Source organism: Gorilla gorilla, chromosome 1 (genome assembly GCF_029281585.2).
Source record: "Gorilla gorilla gorilla isolate KB3781 chromosome 1, NHGRI_mGorGor1-v2.1_pri, whole genome shotgun sequence".
NCBI lineage: Eukaryota > Metazoa > Chordata > Mammalia > Primates > Hominidae > Gorilla > Gorilla gorilla.
In genome coordinates, this window is record NC_073224.2 from 52324758 (window position 1) to 52352144 (window position 27387).

At 46.8% G+C, this 27387-nt stretch overlaps 2 protein-coding genes and 1 long non-coding RNA gene across 7 annotated transcripts in view; 2 read left to right on the top strand and 1 right to left on the bottom strand.

The window, feature by feature from the left end:
* Positions 1 to 13693, top strand: part of PIK3C2B (phosphatidylinositol-4-phosphate 3-kinase catalytic subunit type 2 beta) — a 71633-nt gene extending 57940 nt beyond the window's left edge. For 3 of the 4 annotated variants that reach the window (XM_019029260.4, XM_055369029.2, XM_019029259.4), the window contains 10 exons: positions 1310 to 1479; positions 1969 to 2125; positions 2493 to 2602; positions 3504 to 3705; positions 4113 to 4237; positions 5869 to 5986; positions 7711 to 7792; positions 8178 to 8284; positions 10187 to 10315; positions 10890 to 13693. In XM_019029260.4, coding sequence (XP_018884805.2) covers positions 1310 to 1479; positions 1969 to 2125; positions 2493 to 2602; positions 3504 to 3705; positions 4113 to 4237; positions 5869 to 5986; positions 7711 to 7792; positions 8178 to 8284; positions 10187 to 10315; positions 10890 to 11078 — 1389 coding nt within the window. In that variant the 3' untranslated portion in view covers positions 11079 to 13693. The remainder of the gene's footprint in view (positions 1 to 1309; positions 1480 to 1968; positions 2126 to 2492; positions 2603 to 3503; positions 3706 to 4112; positions 4238 to 5868; positions 5987 to 7710; positions 7793 to 8177; positions 8285 to 10186; positions 10316 to 10889) is intronic. The other variant, XR_010134983.1, reaches the window with a different exon arrangement.
* Positions 1 to 21102, bottom strand: LOC129528506 (uncharacterized). Its single transcript, XR_008673735.2, has 3 exons — positions 21009 to 21102; positions 457 to 581; positions 1 to 286 (listed from the first exon to the last, which is right to left on the bottom strand). It is a non-coding gene; the product is annotated as an uncharacterized lncRNA (long non-coding RNA).
* PPP1R15B (protein phosphatase 1 regulatory subunit 15B) overlaps positions 20756 to 27387 on the top strand; it is an 11786-nt gene continuing 5154 nt past the window's right edge. Inside the window, exons 1-2 of one of the 2 annotated variants that reach the window (XR_010134985.1) lie at positions 20756 to 25833; positions 26331 to 26420. Coding sequence is in view for 1 of the 2 variants with exons in the window: in XM_004028224.5 (XP_004028273.3) it covers positions 24501 to 26420 (1920 nt within the window). In the remaining variant the exon portion in view is untranslated. Of the gene's footprint in view, positions 26421 to 27387 lie in introns of both variants that reach the window. The other variant, XM_004028224.5, reaches the window with a different exon arrangement.

Sequence of the window (27387 nt, forward strand, 5' to 3'; positions counted from 1 at the left end):
TCCTTATTAAGTGCTTTTATTCATTTATTTTACTTTCTTAGAAATAGTCTTTTTCTTCCAGAAGATGAATGCTGTGCTTTCTTTATAACCTTTCCATTCTTAGTTTCTGGTGGATCCATCATCAGGTTGTAATTCGACAAGTAGCTGGGTGGGTGCATTCTGTGTGGAGCTAGTTTTGCAATAGGCCTTGTGAAATAGGCAAGAAGCTGTTAGGAGAACAGATCTGTAAACCCCATGGGACTGAAAGGACGAAGTCAGTGCTGTATGAATGGAGGTGACAGTGCATCTGTAGAGGTTCAGAGGAGGAGAAGTCAGTATGAGCTGGGAAGGTCTGGAAAGTTATGGGACTCAAGGTCATTGAAGGATGATGGGTGGAAATTTATGGAAGGAGGCAAGGAGGGCGGGCATTCCATATCTAGTAAGCTTTCCCTCATTTCTAATTTCATGCATTCCTACCTGGCTATGACGATCATTGCTCTCTGCTGATGTCTTTCCTGAGTTCTTAGGAATTCTATAAACCTCACGAAGAGGATTTTGAAGGCAGGAGTGGTCTATTTCCTCATTCCATGTAGTTTTTCTTTCTGGAAAGACAGATCAGGGGATGGATGTTGACCAGACAAAATAAGATGGAGTCAACCCCTCACCACTCCTCTCCTGCTTTAAACTCAGAAATATCTCTAACATATTTTACCAACTAAAGATGTCCCATTTTCAAGTGTAAAACACTCTCTAGACGTGTTAAGCTGCCTCAGCTCTTCTTTGGAGTGCAGTGACTTTAATTAGATTAGCATTTAGCTGCTACCAAGAACTCTGGAAATGGGAATTTTATTTGGGGCAGGAAGAAGGATGATAGAATTCTGAGCAGGGTCAGGAAGAGATTCTTAAGTTGGCTTCCTCAGTGGCTGTACTTAAGATCATCACGGCCAGTTGGGGAAGTTGTAAATGTCAGTCTTCCCATCTCTTAAGGTCCCCTCAGTCTGGGCTGATCAAGACTGGGCTCTTGGATCAGTCCACTGTCTTTCCAACCAATCTCCCTAGGAGAAAGAAAAGAGAAGATGGTATTCAGATGAAGTGGTGAAGATATACATATAAACCTCCATCTTTTCCATAAGACATGGGAGATGTTTCTGTGTGTGTAAGTGTGTAAGTTAGTACATGATGAAGGATGAACAGGCAGATGTGAGACACTGTTGGGGTTCACAGAAGAGAGAGAGGCCAGGGCTGGCTGAGTTCTGTCTGGCTGTGGCCCCTGGAGTCCTTCCAAGCCAGCTTTATGTCCTCTCCTCCCATCTGCCTTGACCCCTCCCAGGCTGTGGAGAACTTTATCTACTCCTGCGCTGGCTGCTGCGTGGCCACGTACGTCTTGGGCATCTGTGACCGACATAACGACAACATCATGCTGAAGACCACTGGTCACATGTTCCACATTGATTTTGGCCGCTTCCTGGGCCATGCCCAGATGTTTGGCAACATCAAGCGGTAAGTGATCTCCTGAAGCCAGGTTGTGAGTGAAGGGCAAGGAGGTGAGCAACAGTGGTTCAGAGCTGGGACACAAGCCCATGATGGAAGCAGCTGGGCCTCAGATCATGGTCCCAGGGCTCAGCAGCATTGGAGGAGAGAAGACAGATAAAGAGGTCAAGTCCTTGCAAGGCCTTGCAGAAGAATGTGGGGACCAGCTGTTCTTCCCTACCAAGGACTGAACAAAGGGAAATGAACTAAACTGTAGCAAAAAGGAATGCAATCAGATATCCAGAAAAAAATATTGCCAGCTCACAGATAAGGAACCAATGAAGGATATAGAGATCTTTTAAGATTAAGGTAGGAAAGGAACAAAGAAAAAAGTTAGAGCCCCTTCTATCCAGTGTGTCCACGTGATGAGGGATGAGGGAAACTGACCCCTGATGCAGCCCCTATGGTGGGCTTCCTCCTCCATGTTGACCTTCTACCTGTATGTTCCCCTTGGCTCAGGGATCGTGCCCCCTTTGTCTTCACCTCGGACATGGCGTATGTCATCAACGGGGGTGACAAGCCTTCCAGCCGCTTCCATGATTTTGTTGACCTTTGCTGCCAAGCCTACAACCTCATTCGCAAGCACACCCACCTCTTCCTCAACCTTCTGGGCCTGGTGAGGAGCTCCATCCCTTTCCGAATACCTTCTTGTTATTATCTGGCATCATCTTTAAGACTTCCCTGTTTTGCCGCAGAGGATTTCTAGAGATTTACCTCTCTGAGCCCCAACTGAATACCTGCCTGCCCTAGATAAAGGCAGGGACCCAGACTACCTGAGGACAATGATGTCTGTGTAGGTGCCTGACTCCCTGCTCCAGCCCTTCAGTTCCTGTGGCCCTCCAGCCACTGCCCACAGCATCTGTCTACTACCCTCTAGAAGGGTTAGGGAGCCTAGCTGTAGAAAACCTTGCCTAAGGGTGGAGAAGCAGCAAGAATTCTCGGTTGTTACAGGCACCCTCTCTTGTTCTTTCTGCTCCTTCTAGATGTTGTCCTGTGGGATCCCTGAGCTCTCAGACCTGGAGGACCTCAAGTATGTGTACGACGCCCTGAGGCCTCAGGACACAGAGGCCAATGCCACTACCTACTTCACTAGGTAACCTGATTCCCTGAGCGAATCAGCACTGCCCACCCTGAGTAATTCCCAGCCTGCTGGATTGGCAGGAGGAGGACTGGGGAAAGGTGAAAAGCTTAGCTCAGATGCTAGAGCCTAGAGCTGACCACGTGGATACATTGTCCCAACTTTGCCCATGATTTAGGTAAATCATTTTGCTTCTCTCAGCCTTGGTTTCCCATCTGTGTTTTGGTGCTAACCTTTGCACACAAGGGCATTGCCATCACTCTTATCTACATTCTCACTAGGTCCCATCAAATACTTTGTCTATGGGGCAATGTATAATGTGGCTTTTGTAATAACTTTTAACTTTCTTGGTCAGACGCTTCCCCCTTGCCAGAACATAGAGTTCCATGATTCAGTCTCCTCATATTTGACAATGTTTTTAGGTACACTGTGTGTGAAAGCAAGGATGTGTTTATCTGTGAATGCCTGCAAAATGTGGTCCATGTAGATACTGTTCTCCACTCTTTTTGGAACTCAGAGAATTAAACTTTCTCTGTACAGGACCTCTCCCGCTGAATTGAAATCTGAGATTGAACAGTGCTTGGTGAGGTTCTATTGCAATGAACCTTGAAATTTTTTGATATTTAGACATTTACACAGAGAGAGTGAGTTCCTAGTTCCTTTCTACCTTGGTTTGATGGTCTTTGGCTCAGGTGGGCAGCCAGGGGAGGAGATAAGACCCTGGGGTTCACATGAGCAAATTGCGTGAGATTATTGTGTGCCAATCATTTGCTTTATGAGGATATGACACGGGAAGATGGTTTGATGTGAGCTGATTGTTAGTCTCAGGAGTCAGGAATATTCCTTGGAACACCCCTGTCAAGGCAGCAGGAATTTGGGTTCATGGTTATATCCTCTTTTCTTATCCTCCTGCCAGGTTGATTGAGTCCAGCCTGGGCAGTGTAGCCACAAAGCTCAATTTTTTCATCCATAATCTGGCTCAGATGAAGTTCACGGGCTCAGATGACCGGCTGACCCTCTCCTTTGCCTCCCGAACACACACTCTAAAGAGCTCTGGCCGAATCAGTGATGTTTTCCTCTGCCGCCATGAGAAGATCTTCCACCCCAACAAAGGCTATGTAAGTGTTTTCTCCAATCTGACCCCCTTTCCTGCTCTCTGCTGACCCTGGCTTACTGGGATCCTGACTTTTTCCACACTTGCACAGTGGGCCACAGGAGTTGACCGAGCGTCCTGTGCTGGGAGCAGTCCTGGACCACTTCCCTCTCCTTTGCTCACGTGATCTGCCTAGAATTGGGTAGCTGAATTGGATGGTTATTCCCTCTGAGTCAAGGATCCTGGCAACATATGTGGGAAGTCTGCTTTTAGATTCCTGTGTATGTGCTATCATCTGTCTCCACTCTTGCTCTCTTCCTTCTGGAATGTGCCCCTCCCCTCAGCACATACATACACTTCCGGACCCTTCCTACACCCTTCACTGGGTGCAGAGGGCTCGGCAGGTACACCCTAAGATCTGGACCTTTGCAGATATATGTGGTAAAGGTGATGCGAGAGAACACTCACGAGGCCACCTATATCCAGCGGACCTTTGAGGAGTTCCAGGAATTACACAATAAGTTGCGGCTGCTCTTCCCTTCTTCCCACTTGCCCAGGTAGCTGCCCCCTTTACTATCTGCACAGAGGGATGTCGGGGAGGGGGAAAGGATACGGGATGGGAGGTGGTCAGGGCTGCAGGGGCAGAAAATACCCTTTTGGACTGAACATCTGCCTGCTTTGCTTGGCCTGGTATGGAGTTTGATGACAAGTGCTCCCCCTGCTGGCCAAGCTCTCCTTGCACGCAAGAGCTCTCACTCCAGGCCCACTGGCCAGAAAGGAAGGCATGGTTGAATCTGATGTTTCAAAATTTCTAATTTTTTAAAGAGTTACACCATTTTTCAAATGGATAAGCAAAATGTCATATGTACATACAGTGGGATATTATTCAGCATTTAAAATGGAGGGAGATTTCGACACGGGTAACAACGTGGATGGACCTTGAGGACATTCTGCTAAGTGAAATAAGCCAGTCACAAAAAAACAAAAACGGCGTGATTCCACTTGTCTGAGTTACCTGGAGTAGTCAGATTCCTAGAGGCAGAAAGTAGAAAGCTAGTTACCCAGGTCTGAGGGGAGGTAGGTGTGGTTGTTTAATGGGTACAGAGCTTCAGTTTTGCAAGATGAAAGAGCTATGAAGTTGGATAGTGGCGATGGTTGCATGACAGTGTGAATATGGTTAATTCCACAGAACTGTACACTTAAAAGTGGTTAAGATGGCAAATTTTATGTTACACATATTTTACTGCAATTTTTTTAAAAACTACTTTTCAGGCCAGGCGCAGTGGCTCACGCCTGTAATCCCAGCACTTTGGGAGGCCGAGGTGGGCAGATTGCCTGAGGTCAGGAGTTTGAGAGCAGCCTGGCCAACATGGTGAAACCCCATCTCTACTAAAAATACAAAAATTAGTGTGGTGGCATGCTTTTATAATCCCAGCTACTCAGGAGGCTGAGGCAGGAGAATCGCTTGAACCCAGGAGGCAGAGGTTGTGGTGAGCTGAGATCACGTGACTGCACTCCAGCCTGGGCGACAAAGCGAGACTCAGTCTCAAAACAGACAAACAACTTTTTAAATGAATTTTTTGGCCGGGTGCGGTGGCTCATGCCTGTAATCCCAGCACTTTGGCAGGCTGAGGCAGGCAGATCACGAGCTAAGGAGTTTGAGACCAGCCTGGCCAACATGGTGAAACCCCCCTCTACCAAAAATACAAAAATTAGCTGGGCGCGGTGGTGTGTGCCTGTAATCCCAGCTACTGGGGAGGCTGAGGCAGGAGAATCGCTTGAATCCGGGTGGTGGAGGTTGCAGTAAACCGAGATTGCGCCACTGTACTCTAGCCTGGGTGACAGAGCGAGACTCCATCTCAAAAAAAAAAAAAAAGGATTTTTACATAGACGGGAGAAACTGAGGGCTCCTGAGCCATTTCTGGGGAGCCACAGGACTCTGGCCCGCTGTTTGGTTTTCTTGTCTGGGGCCGTTGGAAATGTAGGCGTGAGACGCTGAGCAGGTGTCAGACCTGGGCACAGATGTGCAGCACAGGAGGAATTGTGAGGGTCCCTAGAAATGGAGGCTGCTGGGAAATGGGTGCTAGGGGACTGGAAACGCAAATGAAATGTGAAAAAAGCCCATTGTGTCCATTTTCTTTCCCCATCTTCACCTCCTGCATCCCCGCTGCCTACGCTGCCACGCCAGCTTCCCTAGTCGCTTCGTGATCGGCCGCTCCCGGGGAGAGGCGGTGGCCGAGCGGCGGAGGGAGGAGCTAAACGGTTACATCTGGCACTTGATCCACGCACCCCCCGAGGTGGCCGAGGTGAGTGGGCTTGCCTCTCCTCCTGGCTGTCCAGGCTGGTGGGGATGGTTGGGGAGGCAGAGGTGGAAGCATCCGGAGGCACTAGGAGTCAGGAACAGGACTTGGCACTTCGGGGTCTGTGGGCTGAATGACCAATGCTCCAGTCTGCAGAAGACAGGAGGAGGGTGGGTCCAGCCTCACAGGGTTATACACAGAAATGCAATTAAACAGAAACGTGAATGCATCCAGGCACATGGGCTGAGAATGATGAGAATGAGTAGAGCCTCAGAAAGGAAGGCTCCTCTTTGAGGAAAAAGTTTTTTGAGCAGGTTGAGTATGTATTATCAACCTAGATTTTTTTTTTAAACAAATGGTATTATAATGGCCCTAACAAAGTCATGAGGAATCCTATTATTAAATACTTTAACAAATCATCTGCCCCTATTGTCCATGTTCCCTTCCTATTTGTCCATATGCAAGCATGATTTTTACAGTTTTATAGTGGTTATAGCTTAAGTATAACTCTAGATTCTGAGCTTTTTTCCCTTAGCATTTATAGTATATACATATGCTATAACTTTAAATATCTGTTCCTCCAGACACCAACTTGCAGTACCATAATCTTAACCATTTTATTTTTGAAAGATATTTAGAGTATGTGTTTTTTTTTTCCATTAATGTTCAAGTGAGTATTTTCACACAGTTTTTTTGTTTGTTTGTTTGTTTGTTTTTTGAGACAGGATCTTGCCCTGTCATTCAGTCTGGAGTGCAGTGGCACAATCACAGCTCACTGCAGCCTCGACTTCCCAGGCTCAAGCGATCCTCCCACCTCAGTCTCCTGAGTAGCTGGGACTGTAGGCATGGGCCACCACACCCAGCTAGTTTTTGTATTTTTTTTTTTGTAAAGACAGGGTTTCACTATGTCGCCAGGCTGGTCTCAGACCCCTGAGCTCAAGCGATCCTCTGGCCTCAGCCTCCCAAAGTGCTGGAATTACAGGCATGAACCACTGCACTCGGCCTGTTTTTTCTTTTTAAACTTTTTAGTGTTAAAACTTTCAAACATGCAGAAAAGTAGAGAAACAATATAATTAGCACCTATATATCGATCACCTAAACACTTAACATTTTGCTATATTTGCTTCTTCTATTTTTTATGAAGTATTTTAAAATAAATAACAGGCCAGGTGCAGTGGTTCCTGCCTGTAATCTTAGCACTTTGGGAGGCCGAGGCAGGTGGATCACCTGAGGTTAGGAATTTGAGACCAGCCTGGCCAACATGTCTCTACCAAAAATACAAAAATTAGCTGGGCGTGGTGGCGCAGGCCTGTAATCTCATCTACTTGGGAGCCTGAGGTTGCAGTGAGCTGAGATCGCCCCACTGCACTCCAGCCTAGGTGTCGAGAGCGAGACTCCATCTCAAACAAACAAACAAACAAAGTAAATTACAGACATCATAATACTGTACCCCCTAAATACTCACTATGCATCTCTAAACAATAAAGTCTTGTTTTTAAAGTAACTACAGTATTATTATATTATCCAGTCCATAGTCCATATTCAAAATTTCCCTATCATCCCCCAAATTCCTTTTACTGTTGGCTTGTTAGAGCTATAATCCACATAAGAACTGCATGTTGTTGGTTGTTATATTTCCTAAGTCTTTTTAAATCTGGAACAGTCCCCTTCCTTTTTGTATTGGGCCATTGTCTTATTGAAGAATGGCCCTGTTTCTGATTCTGTTCCAGTGTGATTTGGTGTACACCTTCTTCCACCCACTGCCCCGGGATGAGAAGGCTATGGGCACCAGCCCAGCTCCTAAGTCCTCAGGTACAGTATCTTCTCTGAGACCTTACTGCCAACTCCTCTGAACTACCCCAAGGGTAACTGCTTCTGCCCCAACCTCTTCTCAGTTCTCTCTCCTTGACTTGCCTCCTGTTCCTTTTCTTACTCTCTGGGAAATCTAGTTTCCCACTTAGGCTGTGGGGTCCATAGCTCCTTACCTGGGTTCCCCACAGGGTGGATATTCAGTCGATTATATCCTCAGACCCATCCCAACCCAATTAACTCTAATCACATTCAGACTACACTTAATGTAGATGCCTCATGAGTATCAGAAACCTGACGTGGAGAGGCTGGGGCAAGGGGGTTCAGGAAGAAAACAGAAACACCTGCCTGGCCTCTTGACCCTTCGTGGTTTCATTTGTCCCTACAGATGGCACATGGGCCCGGCCTGTCGGAAAGGTGGGAGGGGAGGTGAAGCTGTCCATTTCCTACAAAAACAATAAACTCTTCATCATGGTGATGCATATTCGGGGCTTGGTAAGTGCCTGCACAGCCGTGATTTTTTTCTTTTTTAATCTTTCTTGAGCTACTTTTTTGGGCAGACCTTCTCCGCCCCGTGTCATACAGGTAACCACCACAGTCTACTGAGCATCCACCATGGACCTATAACCATAGCAAGCCTATGGTATGACTAGGCAATACATGATACAGCTTTTTGTAGCTGTGGTCTTTGACAAGTAACCTAATCATTCTGAGCCTCATTAGAATGAGGAAAATGTTAGCACCTACCTCATAGAGTCATTATGGGGATTAAATGAGATAATGCTTGTGGAATACTTAACACCATGCCTGGTTTTATTAGAATAATGATTTTTATAGTAATTATAAGGGAGAGGCCCAAGGGGCTCATTACCTGGCTGTAATGATTCAGCAGCCACGTGACATCCTTTGAACATGATCAAGGCAGTATATAATTACTAAATTTTTGGTACGAGTTCTAAGAACATTGTGACTAGAAGAGGAAGGGAACCTTTTTTTTTTTTTTGAAATGGAGTTTTGTTCTGTCACCCAGGCTGGAGTGCAGTGGCGCAATCTTGGCTTACTGCAACCTCCGCCTCCTGGGTTCAAGCGATTTTCCTGCCTCAGCCTGAGTAGCTGGGACTACAGGCACATGCCACCACACCTGGCTAATTTTTGTATTTTTTAAAATTAGAGACCGGGTTTCACCACGTTGGCTAGACTGGTCTTGAATGCCTGACTTCAGGTGATCCGTCTGCCTCAGCCTCCCAAAGTGCTGAGATTATAGGTGTGAGCCACCATGCCCAGCCAGGAAGGGAACTTGAATACTTGCATTGTGCTGCATCCTATGTTAGGCATTTTATGTAGGTTGGGGCAGTGGGATATGGCAGGAGGAGCATAAACATTCATCCATTTATTCTTCATTCAATAAATGTTTGAGTGCCTGCTATATACTGATACATTAGCTCTGGGTATGGGGGAAAACAAAACAAAATCCCTGCCCTCAGGGGGCTTACACTCTAGTTGGAAACGGCACACAGGCAGATAAGTAAAATATATGGCATAGAAGATGGTAGTAAGAGCTATGGCAAGAAATAAAGCAGAGAAGGAATGCTAGGATGGAATGAAGGGAGTGGACTTTGCAAAGAGTGCTCAGGGAAGGCGTCATTGTTGAGGAGGTGTCTTAGCAAGATGGAGAAGGTGAGGGAGGGAGCCATGTTTATGCATCTGAGGGCAGACTTTCCCAGGCAAAGGGAGCAGTTAGATCTGACAGCCCAGAGCCAGGAGCCTGCCAGGGGTGCGTCAGAAACAGCAAGGGGCCAGCGGCTGAAGCCGATGGAGCAAAGTCGAGAGGAGTGGATGATGAGGTTGGAGAGGGTATGACGGACCAGCACCTCACCCTGATAGTAAGAACCGTGGCTTTTTCCCTGAATGAGATGGTTTTGAGCAGAGGCATGACATAATCTGACTTAGGTTTTAAAAGGATCAGGCTGAGTGAATCACTAGTTGGCTGCCCTCGAGCAAGCAGCTCAATCTCTGTGACTCATGTCTCTACCTCTTAGGGGTTAAGTGGACCAAATGACAAAATAGACAAGGATAGTAGATATGGCAGGAAGATACCTGGGAACATGATGGTTCACTCAAAACAGAGCACATTATGGGATGTCCTGAGGATTTGGATAAAAAGTATAGACTTGATATCATAGGCAAACCAATTGATGTTTTAATAGGACACAATGTTATCATGGTAGATATTTTTATCAGAATAGAGTGAGCTTGGAAGCAGACAAATAAATTAGTTGTGCATTGCAAGATGCCAGATGGCAGATGAGAGTCTGGATCAGAGTGTGATCACAGGAATGGTGGTGAAGAGACAGATGTTAAAAATCTTAACATTTTTTGGTTCTCATTCTATCGTAGCAACTGCTCCAGGATGGAAATGACCCTGACCCCTATGTGAAAATTTACCTCCTTCCTGACCCTCAGAAAACCACTAAGAGGAAAACCAAAGTGGCCCGGAAAACCTGCAATCCTACCTACAATGAGATGGTGGGTGGGGAAAATGGTGGGGTAGGGCAGGGGTTGGCAACCTGCGCCTGTTCTCCTAGATAAAGTCGTATTGAAGAACGTATTAAGATGTTGTATTAAGAACATGGCTGTACTTGCTGATTTAGGTGTTACCTGTAGCTGCTTTCATGTTGCAATGGCAGGATTGAGTAGTTGTAACATAGACCATATGGCTTATCAAGCCTAAAAATATTTACTGTCTGTCCCTTTACATAAAAAGTTTGCCAGCCCTTTTGGGCTGGAATTTCATGGCTGGGGTCTGGCCCTATCCTGTGGGAAGGAGAAGCCTGCTGGTCCTGTGCTGAAAATGAGCAGTGGCCCCAGTACAAAGCCTTCACCTGCTTGAACTCTGAGCAAAGAACAGAGTTCATTAACGCTTTCCTTGGAGTCTGTGTACCTTGTGTGCCTTCTGTATTACCTGGGACTCTGCAGGGTCAGTGCTAGCCTCAGCTGGATCAACCCCCAACAGACTTTACCATCTCCCTCTCTCGGGTTCCCTCTGGATTCTTCTTGTTCCTTCTCTCACCACTTCCCTCACCCATCTCTATGTTTGCAGTTGGTATATGATGGGATCCCCAAGGGAGACCTGCAGCAGCGGGAGCTCCAGCTGAGCGTGCTGAGTGAGCAGGGATTCTGGGAGAACGTCCTCCTCGGTGAGGTGAACATCCGCCTGCGAGAGCTGGACCTGGCTCAGGAGAAGACCGGCTGGTTCGCCCTGGGATCTCGAAGTCATGGCACCTTGTGAGCCCAGCAGAGCCCCCACCCAGCATCCCAGGCTGGTGGCAGGAGCTGGGGGAGAGGACTCTCCCCTGTGAGACTCTTCCCTGTGAAGGGCCAGGGCCCTGGGCAGGCCTCCAGCTCAGTCCAGGTGATTCTGGCCTCTGTGGTAGGAGGCAGGGAGAGTAAGACATGCTCTGCTGTCACTTCTTCTGGAGACTGAACGTGGGTTGGTTGTGATGAGCAGCCCCTTGGAGGCTGTGAGGTTGCAGCAAAGTTTTAAGTTTACCTTGTGTCAAGGGAGCAATGCTTGGTTTGGGGAGTGTGTGGGGTAGGCTGTATGAAGTAGCATTTTGGGGGTGGGTGGGTGGATATCTTAATTTTTATTTTTAAAAAATGAAATAGTGATGTTGTCCTAACTGGGACAGGAAGCCTTGCGAGAAGGGACGTATCTATGCCCCAGAAGGCAAGAGAGGAAGACTATTTGGACTTTTTGTATGATTAAGGTTCTTATTGGACTTTTCCCTAGGTTTTGTTGTTGTTGTTGTTGTTGTTGTTTCGTTTTCTAGCTATAGGAACTATCTGGGGAGGGGCCCAGTGGGTCCTCGGCCAGAGCCCTCTCTAAGGACAGGTTGGGGAGGGTTGGGGAGGGCTGCCTGGGCTGGACTGAGGCTTGCGCCACTGGGCCTTTCTGATTTTGCCTCCAAAGGAGAGCGCTGTGATACCTACATGTGTAAGGAAGGGCCTTCCGTATTGGGGTTCTGCCAAGGACCCATATTCAGGGACCCATGCTCTTTTGGGGGGACTTTTCCTCTTGTCTTCCCTACTTTATTAGGACTTGCCCTGAATACCATTTTCTACCCCTTGCCCCTCCATTCTCCTGGCCCTTCTGGGGGTCAGCTGGTCTCTATGAATATGCTGGGGGTGCTTCCCCATAGGTCTCTCCCTTCATTTGTCTCTGGTGGGACAAAATACTGACTCAGTCCTTAGATGTAGTTTCACCCAAGAGCATCTTGGCCCTGGGAAGAGGTCCCTAGGCTGCAGATGCCACTGACTGCTTGCTAGGTAGCCTCTGGAAAGCATTCCCCATCCATCACTCCCCACTTCTTTCTGCTGTGCTACTTCCCTCCCAAACTCCATTTCTGTCACCCTTTTTATAAGACTTTTCCTCATTCTGTGGGGCCATAAACCTATTTAGTCTGGAGCCAAAGGGATGCCCTATCTGAAGGAAAGGGGCATGGGGTGGGGGATTCCATCAAAACTGTTGTTTTTTGCCCCATGATTTTTCTTTGGTCAGTAGGAGGCTGGATTGGAGTGGTGATTATTCCCCTGGAGCTAAGCTCAGGAGCCCAAAGGGAGAGACTGAGACTGACTCTCTTATCTCTTCATATTCTTTACTCCCTACCAGATGGATTTTTTTTTCTTTTTTTTTTTTTTTTTGGAGACGGAGTCTTGCCCTGTCGCCAGGCTGGAGTGTAAGTGGCATGATCTCGACTCACTGCAAACTCTGCCTCCCGGGTTCAAGCGATTCTCCTACCTCAGCCTCCCGAGTAGCTGGGATTACAGGCATGTGCCACCACGCCAAGCTAATTTTTGTATTTTTAGTAGAGACGGGGTTTCACCATGTTGGCCAGGATGGTCTCGATCTCTTGACCTCGTGATCTGCCTGCCTCGGCCTCCCAAAGTGCTGGGATTACAGGCGTGAGCCACCATGCCCCGCCCCAGATGGATTTTACATTTGCTCTTTTGTGTTTCACTCCAAAGGGTTGTCTTCCTCGCCAAAAGGAGGGAGGGACTTTGAATTTGATATTAACCTTTAAAACCAGAATTGGCTGGATATTTCCCATGATTGGGAAAAGAGTGAAATGAGGACATTCTGTAAACTGTCCCTCCCTAATTCCAAGGATCAGAAACTCCCCGTTTTGCTGACTCATTCCATAACTGGACAAAGAAGCTCCATTGACCGAAGCCACAGGGCAGCATGGAAGTTTAAATTTTCTCTAAAATTAAAATGCCAGGGATAAAGCTGGCTGCTTCCAGGAGGGGGAAGAGGAGTGGGGAGTGGGCGGTGAAACTTTTCCAGATGAACGGACCATAAATGTGTTACTGGCTTTGTGCCTGTAGCTCATTTTATTATGACCTATATGCTCCTGATTTAAAGAGATCTGTGTACTGTTTACTTCCCACTTCCCAGAATCCCTTGTATCTCCTTTCTCGGGAATTGTATTTTCTAATAAATGACATTTGAGAAAAAAATGAAACTATAATTTTATTTATTTTTTTGACACAGGGTCTCTCTCAGTTGCCCAGGCTTGGAGTGTAGTGGTGAGATCTAGGCTCACTGCAACCTCCACCTCCTGGACTCCATCCATCCTCCCACCTCAGCCTTCCCAGTAGCTGGGACCACAGGTGCGCACCATCATGTCTGGCTAATTTTTTTTTATTCTTTGTAGAGACAGGGTTTTGCTATGTTTCCCAGGCTGGTCTTGAACTCCTGGGCTCAAGTGATCTACCCGCCTCAGCCTCCCATAATTTTTAAAAGTAATTTTTAGTAGAGACAAGGTCTTGCTACATTGCGCAGGCTGGTCTTGAATTCCTGAGTCCAAGCAACCCTCTCACCTTGTCCTCCCAAAGTGGTGGGATTACGGGTGTGAGCCACTGCACCCAGCTGAAACTATCATTTTAAAGATTGGTTGATGTTTGGCTGGGCAGAGTGGCTCATCCCTGTAATCTCAGCACTTTGGGAGGCCAAGGTGGGTGAATCACCTGAGGTCAGGAGTTCGAGACTAACCTGACCAACATAGTGAAACCCCGTCTCTACTAAAAATACAAAAATTAGCCAGGCGTGGTGGCACGCGCCTGTAACCTCAGCTACTCAGGAGGCTGAGGCAGGAGAATCACTTGAACCAGGGAGGTGGAGGTTGCAGTGAGTCGAGATCGTGCCATTGCACTCCAACCTGGGCAACAAGAGTGAAACTCCGTCTCAAAAAAAAAAAAAAAAAAATTGGTTGATGTTCACATGTTTACATTGAAACATCTGATGTATGAGATGAAAATAATAATAGTGGTTTTTTATACCACCACGTGATAACTTTTATATGCACTAGTGCACTGCACTGACCATTTTTACATTTGTCAGCTAAATCTATCCTCACAACAACTTGATCAGGTGTGTACCATTACCCATTTTACAGATGAAGAAACTGAAGCTCAGAGGGATGAAGTAACTTGCCTAAGGGCACACAGCCAATAAGTCTTGGAGTTTGAACCCAGGTTTGTTGCACTCCAAACCTTGTGCAACCCCTCCTAGGCAATGTTTAATACAATCCCTTAAGTTGGTCTAATTGGTATTTCGGGTGCTTTTTATACATGATATCTATCATCTTCCATTACAACTGCCCTGGACAGTAAGTATGGCTCATTCATGAATTCTGCAACAAACATTTACAGTTCTTACCAGTGCTACCTAGTGGCATGCCTCCATTCATAAAAAAATACATTGTATTGAATGCATCCTGGGCCCTGTACTCTAGGTACCGGATTGGGGCTTACCAAGGTAAATTAAGACAGTTCTCTGCATTTAAGAAGTTCACTACCAGGGCCAGGCACGGTGGCTCACGCCTGTAATCCCAGCACTTTGGGAGGCCGAGGCAGGCAGATCACGAGGTCAGGAGATCGAGACCATCCTGGCTAACACAGTGAAACCCCATCTCTACTAAAAATACAAAAAATTAGCTGGGTGTGGTGGCGGGCACCTGTAATCCCACCTACTTGGGAGGCTGAGGCAGGAGAATCGCTTGAACCCGGGAGGCGGAGGTTGCAGTGAGCTGAGATTGCGCCATTGCACTCCATCCTGGGCAAAAAGAGCGAAACTGTCTTAAAAAAAAAAAAAAAAGAAGTTTACTACCTAGTAATATTTGACCAACTCCATTTTATAGGAGAAAAAACTGAAACTTGAGATGCCTCAAAACTATCAAACCACTACAGCATAACCACAGCCCAGAAGTGAATCCCCCAAGTGCAGGATGGAAGTGAAGTGACCCTTGTTCAAGCATTGTACCCAGAAGTCTTCAGAACTCTCCAGTGGGGAGTCATGTTTCATACTGGGGAATTCTGTGGGGGCTTCCAGGGATTTTTCAATAGTAAACAGTAGGAAGTGTTACCTGCTTTATTTCTAAGTGGTCTTGAGGTGTCACTGCAGTTCTGGGCAAGTCCCTATGGACTTTTTAAAGGTTAGTACTTGAATCTGCCAAGAGTCTTAGTGAAGGAAATTTCGTGGCCAAATGAGGTAGAAATCTGAACCCTCCTGAGGGAATGGGAATGAGAGAGGTGGGGAATGAGAGAGAGAGGTTGCCCAAGGAGAAAAGAAACAAAAGCAGCCACGGGGCCCAGATTTCTGAGTTCAAAGAGAGGTGACAAAAATGAAGCAGCCCAGCTTGCCGAGATTTGGGGAGCAAAGATTAGACTGGATTTGAAAGGTGGAAAAAATGAGGCAGCATTTTAAATTGGGAGAGAATTTTCTGGTGGCTGGGACTTGTCTAAAGTGTCAACAAACAACACTAATGGCTTACTCTGGGTGAGGCGAGGTGTCCGGTACTGTGGCTACTCAGATAACAAAGGTGTGGATCCTGTCTTCAAGGAACTCAGTCTTTCAAGGGAGGCAGGCATGGAAATAAATACAGTGCAGTGTGATATGGACAAGGTGGCATAAGAAGGGGTGGGGCAGGCAGAGTGGGCTTCAGAGAGGATATCTGATCTGAGTGTTAAAATCAATCAGAGCTTCAGGCTTTATTCTTAGGATGATGGGGTTTTCAGAAAGGGAACTGCAGGGGCCGGGCACGGTGGCCCATGGCTGTAATCTCAGCACTTTGGGAGGCCAAGGCGGGTGGATCATCTGAGGTCAGGAGTTCGAGACCAGCCTGGCCAACATAGTGAAACCCCAACTCTACTAAAAATACAAAAATTAGCCAGGTGTGGTGGTGAACGCCTGTAATCCCAGCTACTCAGGAAGCTGAGGCAGGAGAATCACTTGAACCCAGGAAGTGGAGGTTGCAGTAAGTTAAGATCGCACCACTGCACTCTAGCCTGGGCAACAGAGAGAGACTCTTATCTAAAAAAAAAAAAAAAAAAAAAAAAAATTGAAAAGGAAACGGTAATGTCTAATTTATGTTTTAAGAGATCATTCTTCTGGCTGCTGTTCGAAGCAAGAATGGAAGCAGAAGAGGAGGCTATTGTAGTCCAGGAGGGAAATGATGGTGGCTTGGGGATGGTAAAAGTGGTCAAATTCTGGATATATTTTGAAGGTAGAGCTGACAGGACTTGCTGATGGACTGCATATGGAATCGAGGGAAAGGGGAGTTGAGGTTGACTCCTCAGTGTGGAGCCTCAGAATGTAGGAAAAGAGTCCTCTGGAGGAATTACTGGGAGTGGGGAGGTAGGTTCAGTAGAGCTGAATCAAGACTACTGATTGTGATAAGTTTGAGATGTGTGATAGAAATCTAAGTGGAGAAATAATAGAATGGAATCTGAAGCCCAAGGGAAGTCAGTCTGGAAGTTTAGATATGGAAGTCATCAGCATTCAGATGGCGTTTAATTCCATGGAATGAGATGAGATCACCCAGGTTAGAGAGGCATGTGGGTGGATTGAGGCCAACATTTAGAGGAGGAGGAGGAGCAGATCAATGGTGTCCTGGCAACCTAAAGAAAAGTATGATCAGTGTCCTGGGGCTGCCCTAACAAAGTATCACAAACTGAGAGGCTTGAACAGCAATGTATTTCTGGAGGTTGGAAGTCCAAAATCAAGGTGTCTGCAAGGTTGATTCCTTGTGAGGGCTGTGAGAGAGTCTGTTCCATGTTTCTCTGCTGGCTTCTGGAGGTTTGCTGGCAATCTGGCATTCCTTGGCTTATATATGCATCAACCCAGTCTCTACCTTCACATTGCCGTGGCATTCTCTCCCTGTGCACGCACATGTCTGTGTCCAAATCTCTTTTTATAAGGACGCTGTCATCTTGGATTAGAGCCCACCATAATGACCTCATCTTAACTTGATCATCTGCAAAGAACCTATTTCCAAATAAGATCACATTCACAGGTACTAAGGGGACTTTAGTACTTTATCTTTAGGACTTTGTCTTTTGGGGGACACAGTTCAACCCCTAACAGTCAAGAGGAGTGAACATAGCAAAATGTTCTTGGTGACCTTGATAAGAGCTGCCTGAATGAGTGGTGGGGGTGAAAGCCACATTGGTGTAGGCTGGGGAGAGTATAGGTGAAGAGAAAGTGGAGACCATAAGCACTAACAACTCTCGAGAGGTTTCGCTCTGGTGGTGCAGAAGCTTGGAGGGGTGTGTATCCAGGGAAGGCTTTTTTTTATTATTTACTTTTTTTGAGACAGAGTCTTGCTCTGTCACCCAGGCTGCAGGGTGGTGGTGTGTTCTTGGCTCACTGCAGCCTCAACCTCGTTGGCTCAAGCAGTCCTCCCACCTCAACCTCCTGAGTAGCTGGGACTACAGGTGTGAGCCACCACGCCCAGCGAATTTTTTAAATTTTTGTAGAGACAAGGTCTTGCTATGTCGTCCAGGCTGGTCTTGAACACTTGGGCTCAAGCCTTGGCTCAAGCCCCCTGCCTTGGCCCTGCAAAGTGTAGGGATTACAGGCGTAAGCCACCATGCTGGGTGGTCTTTTTATTTTTAATATAGCTGATATTAAGTTATGTAAATGTGAATGATCTATTAGTGAGACAAACGTGTATGTTACTAGGGAGAAGGGATAAGAGAGGTCAGAATTCCTTAAGTGAAAATGGAGGGATGGCATCCAGGAGGTTTCTTGGGTTGTGGCAGGATTGAAGGCAGATTATGTGGGTCCAGATGCCGGTGGATTTGTTCAGGGAAAGATGAGGTGATTTATGTCCAGTTGTTTCTGTTTTTTCTTGAAGTATGAGTGTGATCATAAACTGAGAATGTGTGTTTATGGGAAATGCTGGAAATTTGAAGAAAGAAGTATTGTGAGATAGTCTCAGAGTGTAGGAGAAGCAAAGCTTCTAGGGAACTGTGGTGGGAGTGCCTGGCGTCGATGAGATTGTGATCACAAGTATGAAGTGAGTCACTCAGCATGCCTGAGCGATCTTCTTAAGCAATGATTAGCTGCAAGGGTGCAGGCGCAGAATGAGTGAGTAGTTGGGTTTAACTAGGGTTGGAGTTTTGCCAGGGAGTAGAAGGGCAAGGGGGTAGTTTTAATACTGGATCATGGAAATTCATGCTGAGTAAGGAGGGAAATGAAGAGTGTGATGGATCACAAAAAGTGGTAAGAGCAATGGTTTGTGGTCTCTGAGGGGTTAACCAGCAGCTGAATAGGGATATCAGGGCAGTGTGGATTGGTAGGAGGTGGCAGCCAGAGTGGGAGATACTGGGATATCAGATCTTGGAGCTGGTGGTGACTCCGAAAAAATCAAGAGCCATATACCCTTTACCTCAGTCTGGCAAAGTCTTTTAAAATAAACAGAATTAACTGAGGTTTTAATTTTCTCCAGCCAAAGTGCCAGTCAGCTTGCCAATGGAAGGACTTTTTGTCTTCACCAGCTTGCACACGGCCTTGGCAACATGTTATCTCTGTGTACAGATCTGGCCTCCCTCTGCCCTCTAGCAGGCTTGGGAAGGCTGAGTCACACTGTTCCAGCTGAGACGAACAAGGCAAAGTCACATATTCTCAGAGGCAGCTCTCAAATATTTTAATTTTTTAAACTTTTTTTTCCATAAACTTTTGTAGACTGTTGCTCAGGTTCTTTCTTTCTTTTCCCTCCCTTCCTTCTCTCTCCCCTCCCCCCACACTCCCGTCCCCCTCCTCTCCCCTTCCCTCTCCTCCCCCCTCCCCTCCCCTTCTTCCATTCTTCCTTTTCTTTCTTTCCTTTCTTCCTTCCTTCCTTTTCCCTCCCTCCCTCCCTTTCTTCTTCCTTCCTTTTTCCTTCTTCTCTTTCTTTCCCTCTCTCCCTCCCTCCCTTCCTTTCCTTTCCTTCTTCCTTTTCTTTCCTTCTTTCTTTCCCTCCCTCCCTCCCTTCTTTCCTTCCTTCCTTCCCTTCCCTCCCTTCCTTCCATTCCCTCCCTTCCTTCCATTCTTCCTTCTTCCTTTCTTTTCTTTTCCTTTCCTTCCTTTCTTTCCTTTTTTCTCTTTCCTTCCTTCCCTCCCTCCCTCTTTCTTCTTTTCTTTCCTTCCATCCCTTTTTCTTCCAAGACAGGGTCTCAGTCTGTCACCCAGACTGGAGTGTGGTGGCATGTTCTCAGCTCACTGCAGCCTCAACCTCCTGGGCTCAAGTGATCCTCCCACCTCAACCTCCTGAGTGGCTGGGAACACAGATGCATACCACCACACCTGGCAAATTTTTTGTAGAGATGGGGTTTTGCCATATGTTGCTCAGGCTGGTCTTGAACTCTTGGGCTCAAGCAATTGACCCACCTCCCAAGTGCTAGGATTACAGGCGTGAGCCACCATGCCTAGCCCAAATACTTTATGATTGCATTTTCCCTCTTTAGAACTTCTAACATAAGGAAGAATAAAAATTATATATCCAATGACTACATGGGGAAGGGGAGTTCCATTCAAGAAAGTTTTAAGAAATTGTTTTCAGGGGTATGTGGTGTCAGTCAGTGACAAAGTTGAGAGTGGAATGCAAGAGGCTTGGTCTTAAGGAAGACGACATTATTTTAAAGTATTATTACTCTTCCGTTCATTCAACAAACATTTATTGGGTGCCTATTATGTACCAGTCAACATACTACCTCAGTGGTTCTTAAACTTTTTGGCCTCAGGAAAAAGTTTATACTCTTAAAAATTATTGAGGGCCCCAGCCAGGTGTGCTGGCTCATGTCTGTAATCCCTGCACTTTGGGAGGCTGAGGCAGGCAAATTGCTTGAGCTCAGGAGTTTGAGACCAGCCTGGGCCACATGGCAAAACCTCATCTCTACTAAAAAGAAAAAAAATCCCAACTTGGCCAACCTGGTGAAACAGTCTCCACTAAAAAAATATAAAAATTGGCCGGGCATGGTGGTGGGTGCCTGTAATCCCAGCTACTTGGGAGGCTGAGGCAGAAGAATCACTTGAACCTGGGAGGTGGAGGTTGCAGTGAGCTGAGATTACACCACTGCACTCCAGCATAGGCAACAGAGCAAGACTCCATCTCAAAAATGTAATAATAAAATGAAAAAAAAAAAAAAACAGGTGTGGTGGTACACACCTGCCATGCCAACAACTTGGGAGGCTGAGGTGGGAGGATTGCTTAAGCCTGGGAGATCAAGGGTGCAGTGAGCCGTGACTGCACCACTGCACTCCAGCCTGGGCAATACAGCAAGATCCTGTCTCAAAAAAAAATTACTAAGGACCCCAAATAACTATCTTTATGCCTTTATGTGGTTTATAGCTATCAATATTTCCTATCTATGAATTCAAGACCGAGGAACTGAAAAATGTTCATTTAGGCTGGGTGTGGTGGTATGCACCTGTAGTTCCAGCTACTTGGGAGGCTGAAGCAGGAGGATTGCTTGAGCCCAGGAGTTCAAGGCCATAGTGTGCTGTGATTGCCCCTGTGAATACCCACTGCACTCCAGCCTGGGCAACATATGAAACTCTGTCTTTAATGAAAAATACAATAAAATTTTAAAATTCATTTAAAAATAATAAACCAATTACATGTTAATTTTTTTTTTTTTTGAGGCAGAATCTCACTCTGTTGCCCAGGATGGAGTGCAGTGGCACAATCTTGGCTCACTGCAACCTCTGCCTCCCAGGCTCGAGCAATCCTCCCACCTCAGCCTCCTGAGTAGCTGTGACCACAGGCGTGCACCGTCATGCCTGGCTAATTTTTGTATGTTTTGTAGAGACAGGGTTTTGCCATGTTGCCCAGGCTGGTAATGTTCAATTATTTTTCAAAACATAAAAAGCTTAGTGAGAAAAGTGGCATTGTCTTACATTTTTTCCAAATGTCTTTAGTATCTGGCTTAATATAAAACAGCTAGAATCTCGTATCTATCTGCTTTTGCATTCATTCTGTTGACAGTTCACACACCATGTATCTTCCAGAAGACTTCACTGTACATACACGAGAAAATGAGAGTTAAAAAAAGCTTAGAATTATTATGGAAATATTTTTGGCCTTAAGGACCCTCTGGAAGGGTTTCAAAGGAGGATCCCCAGGGGTGCCCAGACCATACTTTGGGAACCACTTTTCTAGATAGTTGGATACAGCCCTCAAGGAGTTCAGGGACCAGCAAGAGAGAACACTTACAGGTATATGTAATGCAATGTGTTAAGTGCTCTAATAGAGCGGAATAATATAAGTACTGTGAGGGATCCATTAATTCTGGCTGGAAAGGTCAACGAAGGCTTCAAGGAGAAGCTGACATTTGAATTGGATCTTGAAGGACGAGTAGGTATGTAACAGGAAAGGTGAAGCTTTTCTTGGCTGAGAAACAGCATGAGTAAAGGCAGGAAGCAAGGAGTACACGTAAGTCCAATGTTCCTAGAATATAACATGCATGAAGACAAGTGACAGAGGAGGCTGGAAGAGTACAGTGGGAGGGCAGGCTGAATAGAGCCTTTATTCTGCAGGCAATGAGGAAACAACTGAAGACTGTAAAGCAGAACCACACAAGAATATTAGCTAATCTTTGTGCTCCTACTCTGTCTAGGCTAGGCACTGAGAAAACTTAGTTTTCTTACCAATCCATTGAAAGAGGAATTACTAGCCTCACTTTACAAGAAACAGGCTTCTGGTAACAAATTTGCCTACTTGGATCTGTATTATGAAACTGACCTCTATTATTAATACATTTTTCTGAAGTTCATAGGATTGAGATTTTCCAGAGGTATGGATAATAATACAGGGTAGGGTAAACAACAGAAACTGAGGTCCTCTTGGCTTCCTAGAAAGAAGTGGTTGTGCCGGGCGTGGCTCACGCCTGTAATCCCAGCACTTTGGGAGGCTGAGGCGGGTGGATCACGAGGTCAGGAGATTGAGACCATCCTGGCTAACATGGTGAAACTCCGTCTCTACTAAAAATACAAAAATTAGCCAGGCGTGGTGGCATGTGCCTGTAGTCCTAGCTACTAGGGAGGCTGAGGCAGGATAATAGTTTGAACCCAGGAAGGCGGAGGTTGCAGTGAGCAGAGATCACACCACTGCACTATATCCTGGGCAACAGAGCGAGACACGTCTCAAAAAACAAAAAAAGAAGTGGTTGTTCCTTGAACAGGCCCAGTAAGGCAGGAGGAGCTGCTGGTCTTCTCCCAGCTCCCTAAAGATTTTTCTGCTGTCCCTAGTGCTCATAACTGCCACCCTCCCTCTGTAATTGGTACTTGACTTCAGGAGTATCTATTACAAAGTTTTAGCAGAAATAAAGAAATGAACTAAGACCAAACTCACAAGAGATAATCAAATACAGCAATTAAAATTACCAGCCATTTTTTTTTTTCAAAGGATAGTGGTCCATGTTTCCTTTTTGGCTGTTGTATTCTGTGGTTCTGGTTGCTAAGGAAGTATTAATAAATATGAATTGAATATGTTGCCTGCTTGGAAGCATAAAAGAGAGTAAATAGTTCTGGGGACTGAGCTGCTTCTCTGTGAGTTTACTTTGCCCCACACCAGACATGTATGTACGCAGTACTGCCCAACTTTTACATAAGATCTCAGGTTGATGGTCTACATAGTACTGAACAATAGGAGAACCCTAAAATATCTGTCAGGCTGGGCGCGGTGGCTCACACCTGTAACCCCAGCACTTTAGGAGGCCGAGGCGGGCAGATCACTTGAGCTGAGTTTGAAACCAACCTGGGCAACACGACGAAACCCTGTCTTTACAAAAATATGCAAAAATTGGCCGAGCACGGTGGCTCACGCCTGTAATCCCAGCACTTTTGGGAGGCTGAGGCGGGCGGATCACAAGGTCAGGAGATCGAGACCATCCTAGCCAACATGGTGAAACCCTGTCTCTACTAAAAGTACAAAAAATTAACTGGGCGTGGTGGCACACGCCTGTAGTACCAGCTACTAGGGAGGCTGGGGCAGGAGAATCGCTTGAACCCGGGAGGCGGAGGTTGCAGTGAGCCGAGATTGCGCCACTGCACTCCAGCCTGGCGACAGAGTGGGAATCCGTCTCAAAAAAAAAAAAAAAAAATTAGCTGGGCGTGGTAGTGCGAGCCTGTAGTCCCAGCTCCTCGGGAGGCTGAGGTGGGAGGCTCACTGGAGCCCAGGAGGTTGAGGCTGCAGTGAGCCGAGATCGCACTACTGCACTCCAGCCTGGGCGACAGAGCTAGACCCTGTCTCAAATAAATAAATAATAAAAATCTAAGACTACGATAACCCTACAGTTGGCCCGCGGGGCATTCAACCTTCCATGGATTGAAAATATTCGGGAAAAATAAAGACAATAAAACATAATACAAATAAATACAGTATAACAACTAGTTCCATAGCACTTGCATTGTATTAGGTATTATACTTAATCTAGGGGATGGTTTAAATATCTGGGAAGGTGTATGCAGGTTATATGCAAACACTATACCATTTTACATAAGGGACTTGACCGTCTGCGGATTCTGGTGTCTACGGGGTCCTGGAACTAATCCCCATTTCATGAGAGGGGATGACTGTACACACGTCAGTGTGTATTAGGCCATCAAAACGCCTCCGGGAAATTCTCGGGTTATTTTGAAAACCCCTTCCCTCCCCAAGACCTTTAACCTAGAGGGCTGTTGGGGCGGTCTCCTAGGAGACCACACAGAAACGACTGCGCATGCGTGCATTCCCCCCCACTCCCCCCCCCCCCCGGCTGATGCAACCTCACGCTGCCGTGCGGCTCTTCCTCGAGTAAGGAAGCCGACAGGGAAATCTGGCAAAACCAATCGGCGGCCACACGGAAGTGGGCGGAAAGGCCCGCCCGCCGGGGATTTTGCGAGTGACGTTGGGCGGCGCGGCGCTAGCGGCGTAGACGCCCAGCAGTCCTGCGTCTCTTCCGGCGGCTAGGGGGGTGTCCTGCCGGCGCGCGGGCCCTGCGGCCATTTTGGGCTTCGCTTCCAGCGCAACAGCCGGCCTACCCAGTCCTTCCGGTATCGCGTTGCCCAGGGGCTTTTCAACCCTCTGTCAGTCGGAAAACCATCGCCGAGGCCGTGGGGGGACTCCTATCCATGGTGTTGAAGCGTCGAGCCGACTAGGGAACCTCCTTCCCCGCCAGGATGGAAGTCGCATCTGTCGCCGCCTATTGCGCGGGCTGTTCTTCCCTGTGTTCTGCCGCCCGCTGCCGCATTCGCTGCCCTCTGTGGCTTTTCTGCTGGCTCGAAGATCGGCCTGGAGCAGCGACGCCACCGCTGGGCAAGGCCGAGACTCTGTAGGCTTCCTCCGAATCCCGTCGACCTCCAGCCCCTGAGCGCCGCGGCCCTACCTGAGAGACTGTCAAGAAAAAGGAGATGGAGCCGGGGACAGGCGGATCGCGGAAACGGCTTGGCCCTCGGGCGGGCTTCCGGTTCTGGCCACCCTTTTTCCCTCGGCGATCGCAAGCAGGCTCTTCTAAGTTCCCGACGCCTCTTGGCCCGGAAAACTCCGGGAGCCCCACACTGCTTTCCTCTGCCCAGCCCGAGACTCGGGTCAGTTACTGGACGAAACTGCTCTCCCAGCTCCTTGCGCCGCTCCCCGGATTGCTTCAGAAGGTGCTAATTTGGAGCCAACTTTTCGGTGGAATGTTTCCGACCAGATGGCTAGATTTTGCTGGAGTCTACAGCGCCCTGAGAGCCCTGAAGGGACGGGAGAAACCAGCCGCCCCCACAGCGCAGAAATCTTTGAGTTCGCTGCAGCTCGACTCCTCAGACCCCTCGGCCACCAGTCCCCTTGATTGGCTAGAGGAGGGGATCCACTGGCAATACTCGCCCCCAGACCTAAAATTGGAGCTTAAGGCCAAGGGAAGTGCTTTGGACCCTGCAGCACAGGCTTTTCTCTTAGAGCAGCAGCTGTGGGGAGTGGAGCTGTTGCCCAGTAGCCTTCAATCCCGTCTGTACTCTAACCGGGAACTTGGCTCTTCGCCCTCTGGGCCTCTAAACATTCAACGCATAGACAATTTCAGTGTGGTATCCTATTTGCTGAACCCTTCCTACCTGGACTGCTTTCCTAGGCTAGAAGTCAGCTATCAGAACAGTGATGGAAATAGCGAGCTAGTCGGCTTCCAGACACTAACCCCAGAGAGCAGCTGCCTGAGAGAGGACCATTGTCATCCCCAACCGCTGAGTGCAGAACTCACTCCGGCCTCGTGGCAGGGATGTCCACCTCTTTCTACGGAAGGCCTACCAGAAATTCACCATCTTCGCATGAAACGGCTGGAATTCCTTCAGCAGGCTAGCAAGGGGCAAGAGTTACCCACCCCTGACCAGGATAATGGCTACCACAGCCTGGAGGAGGAACACAGCCTTCTCCGGATGGATCCGAAACACTGCAGAGATAACCCAACACAGTTTGTTCCTGCTGCTGGAGACATTCCTGGAAACACCCAGGAATCCACTGAAGAAAAAATAGAATTATTAAGTACAGAGGTTCCACTTGCTTTGGAAGAAGAGAGCCCTTCTGAGGGCTGTCCATCTTGTGAGATACCTATGGATAAGGAGCCTGGAGAGGGCCGAATAAGTGTAGTTGATTACTCATACCTAGAAGATGACCTTCCCATTTCTGCCAGACCAGCTTGTAGTAACAAACTGATAGATTATATTTTGGGAGGTGCATCCAGTGACCTGGAAACAAGTTCTGATCCAGAAGGTGAGGATTGGGATGAGGAAGCTGAGGATGATGGTTTTGATAGTGATAGCTCACTGTCAGACTCAGACCTTGAACAAGACCCTGAAGGGCTTCACCTTTGGAACTCTTTCTGCAGTGTAGATCCTTATAATCCCCAGAACTTTACAGCAACAATTCAGACTGCTGCCAGAATTGTTCCTGAAGAGCCTTCTGATTCAGAGAAGGATTTTTCTGGCAAGTCTGATCTAGAGAATTCCTCCCAGTCTGGAAGCCTTCCTGAGACCCCTGAGCATAGTTCTGGGGAGGAAGATGACTGGGAATCTAGGGCAGATGAAGCAGAGAGTCTCAAACTGTGGAACTCTTTCTGTAATTCTGATGACCCCTACAACCCTTTAAATTTTAAGGCTCCTTTTCAAACATCAGGGGAAAATGGGAAAGGCTGTCGTGACTCAGAGACCCCATCTGAGTCCATTGTGGCCATTTCTGAGTGTCACACCTTACTTTCTTGTAAGGTGCAGCTGTTGGGGAGCCAAGAAAGTGAATGTCCAGACTCGGTACAGCGTGACGTTCTTTCTGGAGGAAGACACACACATGTCAAAAGAAAAAAGGTTTGTTTCTTGTCTTTTAACATGCCTGATATGTTCCGACTGTTTTTATATGCTTAAATATAGCAGCATGACTTTGGAGGCTTAGGAGTGCATGTATTTTTGAGGAAGGCCTCTAAATTCATATACTTGGATTGAGAAATATGTAAATGACCCTTCTCTTCCTGTCCCTCACCCCCCACCCCAGTGCACATTGTTGCTGTCCAAAACGAACATACCAGTGTGTAGATGTTAGCAGGAAAGTGCCATTTTTATTTGGGTTGGTAGTTCTGGACTGTTTCCTTACAAGCTTCAACTTTTCACACTTTTCAACGGACTATTAAACTTTGTGTGTACACGATTTAATTTTTCTAGAGATTGAAAAGGTCCTGTTACAGCCATAGAGTTTTAAAATGATTTTAAATGTATGTTTTCTGCAAATACTTAATATTTTGTTTGCATATAACAAGAGTGTCTTCATTCCTGTCCATTACAACCCAAAGGGATGATGATATCAAGTAGCAAGTCAGATTTATCTGGTCCAATTGGCCATGAAATTAAATAGTAATTTCAGTGGTTTTGACATTACATGGTTTTAATTGAAAGTCAAAGCCAGTACAGGAAATGGTATTGCCTTTTCTTAGGAATGCAATGCTAGTTATCAGTGGTCAGCTACAGGTTAATATTAATAATAAACAGTGATGGCCACTTACTTGGTTTATCTTGACTAGTTGCTTCCTGTTCCCAGGCTAGTCTTAAAACTTCATGCAGCGTTTTACGCTTTCATTACATTGTCAGGTTAACCTTATTTTGGGAGTCTTTAGAGTTGGTTTGTTTTTCTTTATAGTTGATTCAACTAAAGTTATTAATTGAACTCTTCCCCAAACTCAAAGGTGTCTATTATTGTAGAGGGAACTTTTTTTTAGTTTTCTATACCATTACTTGGAGAGAGAAGTTAGTGGGTGAGTTATTATTGACCTCAGATTCTGCC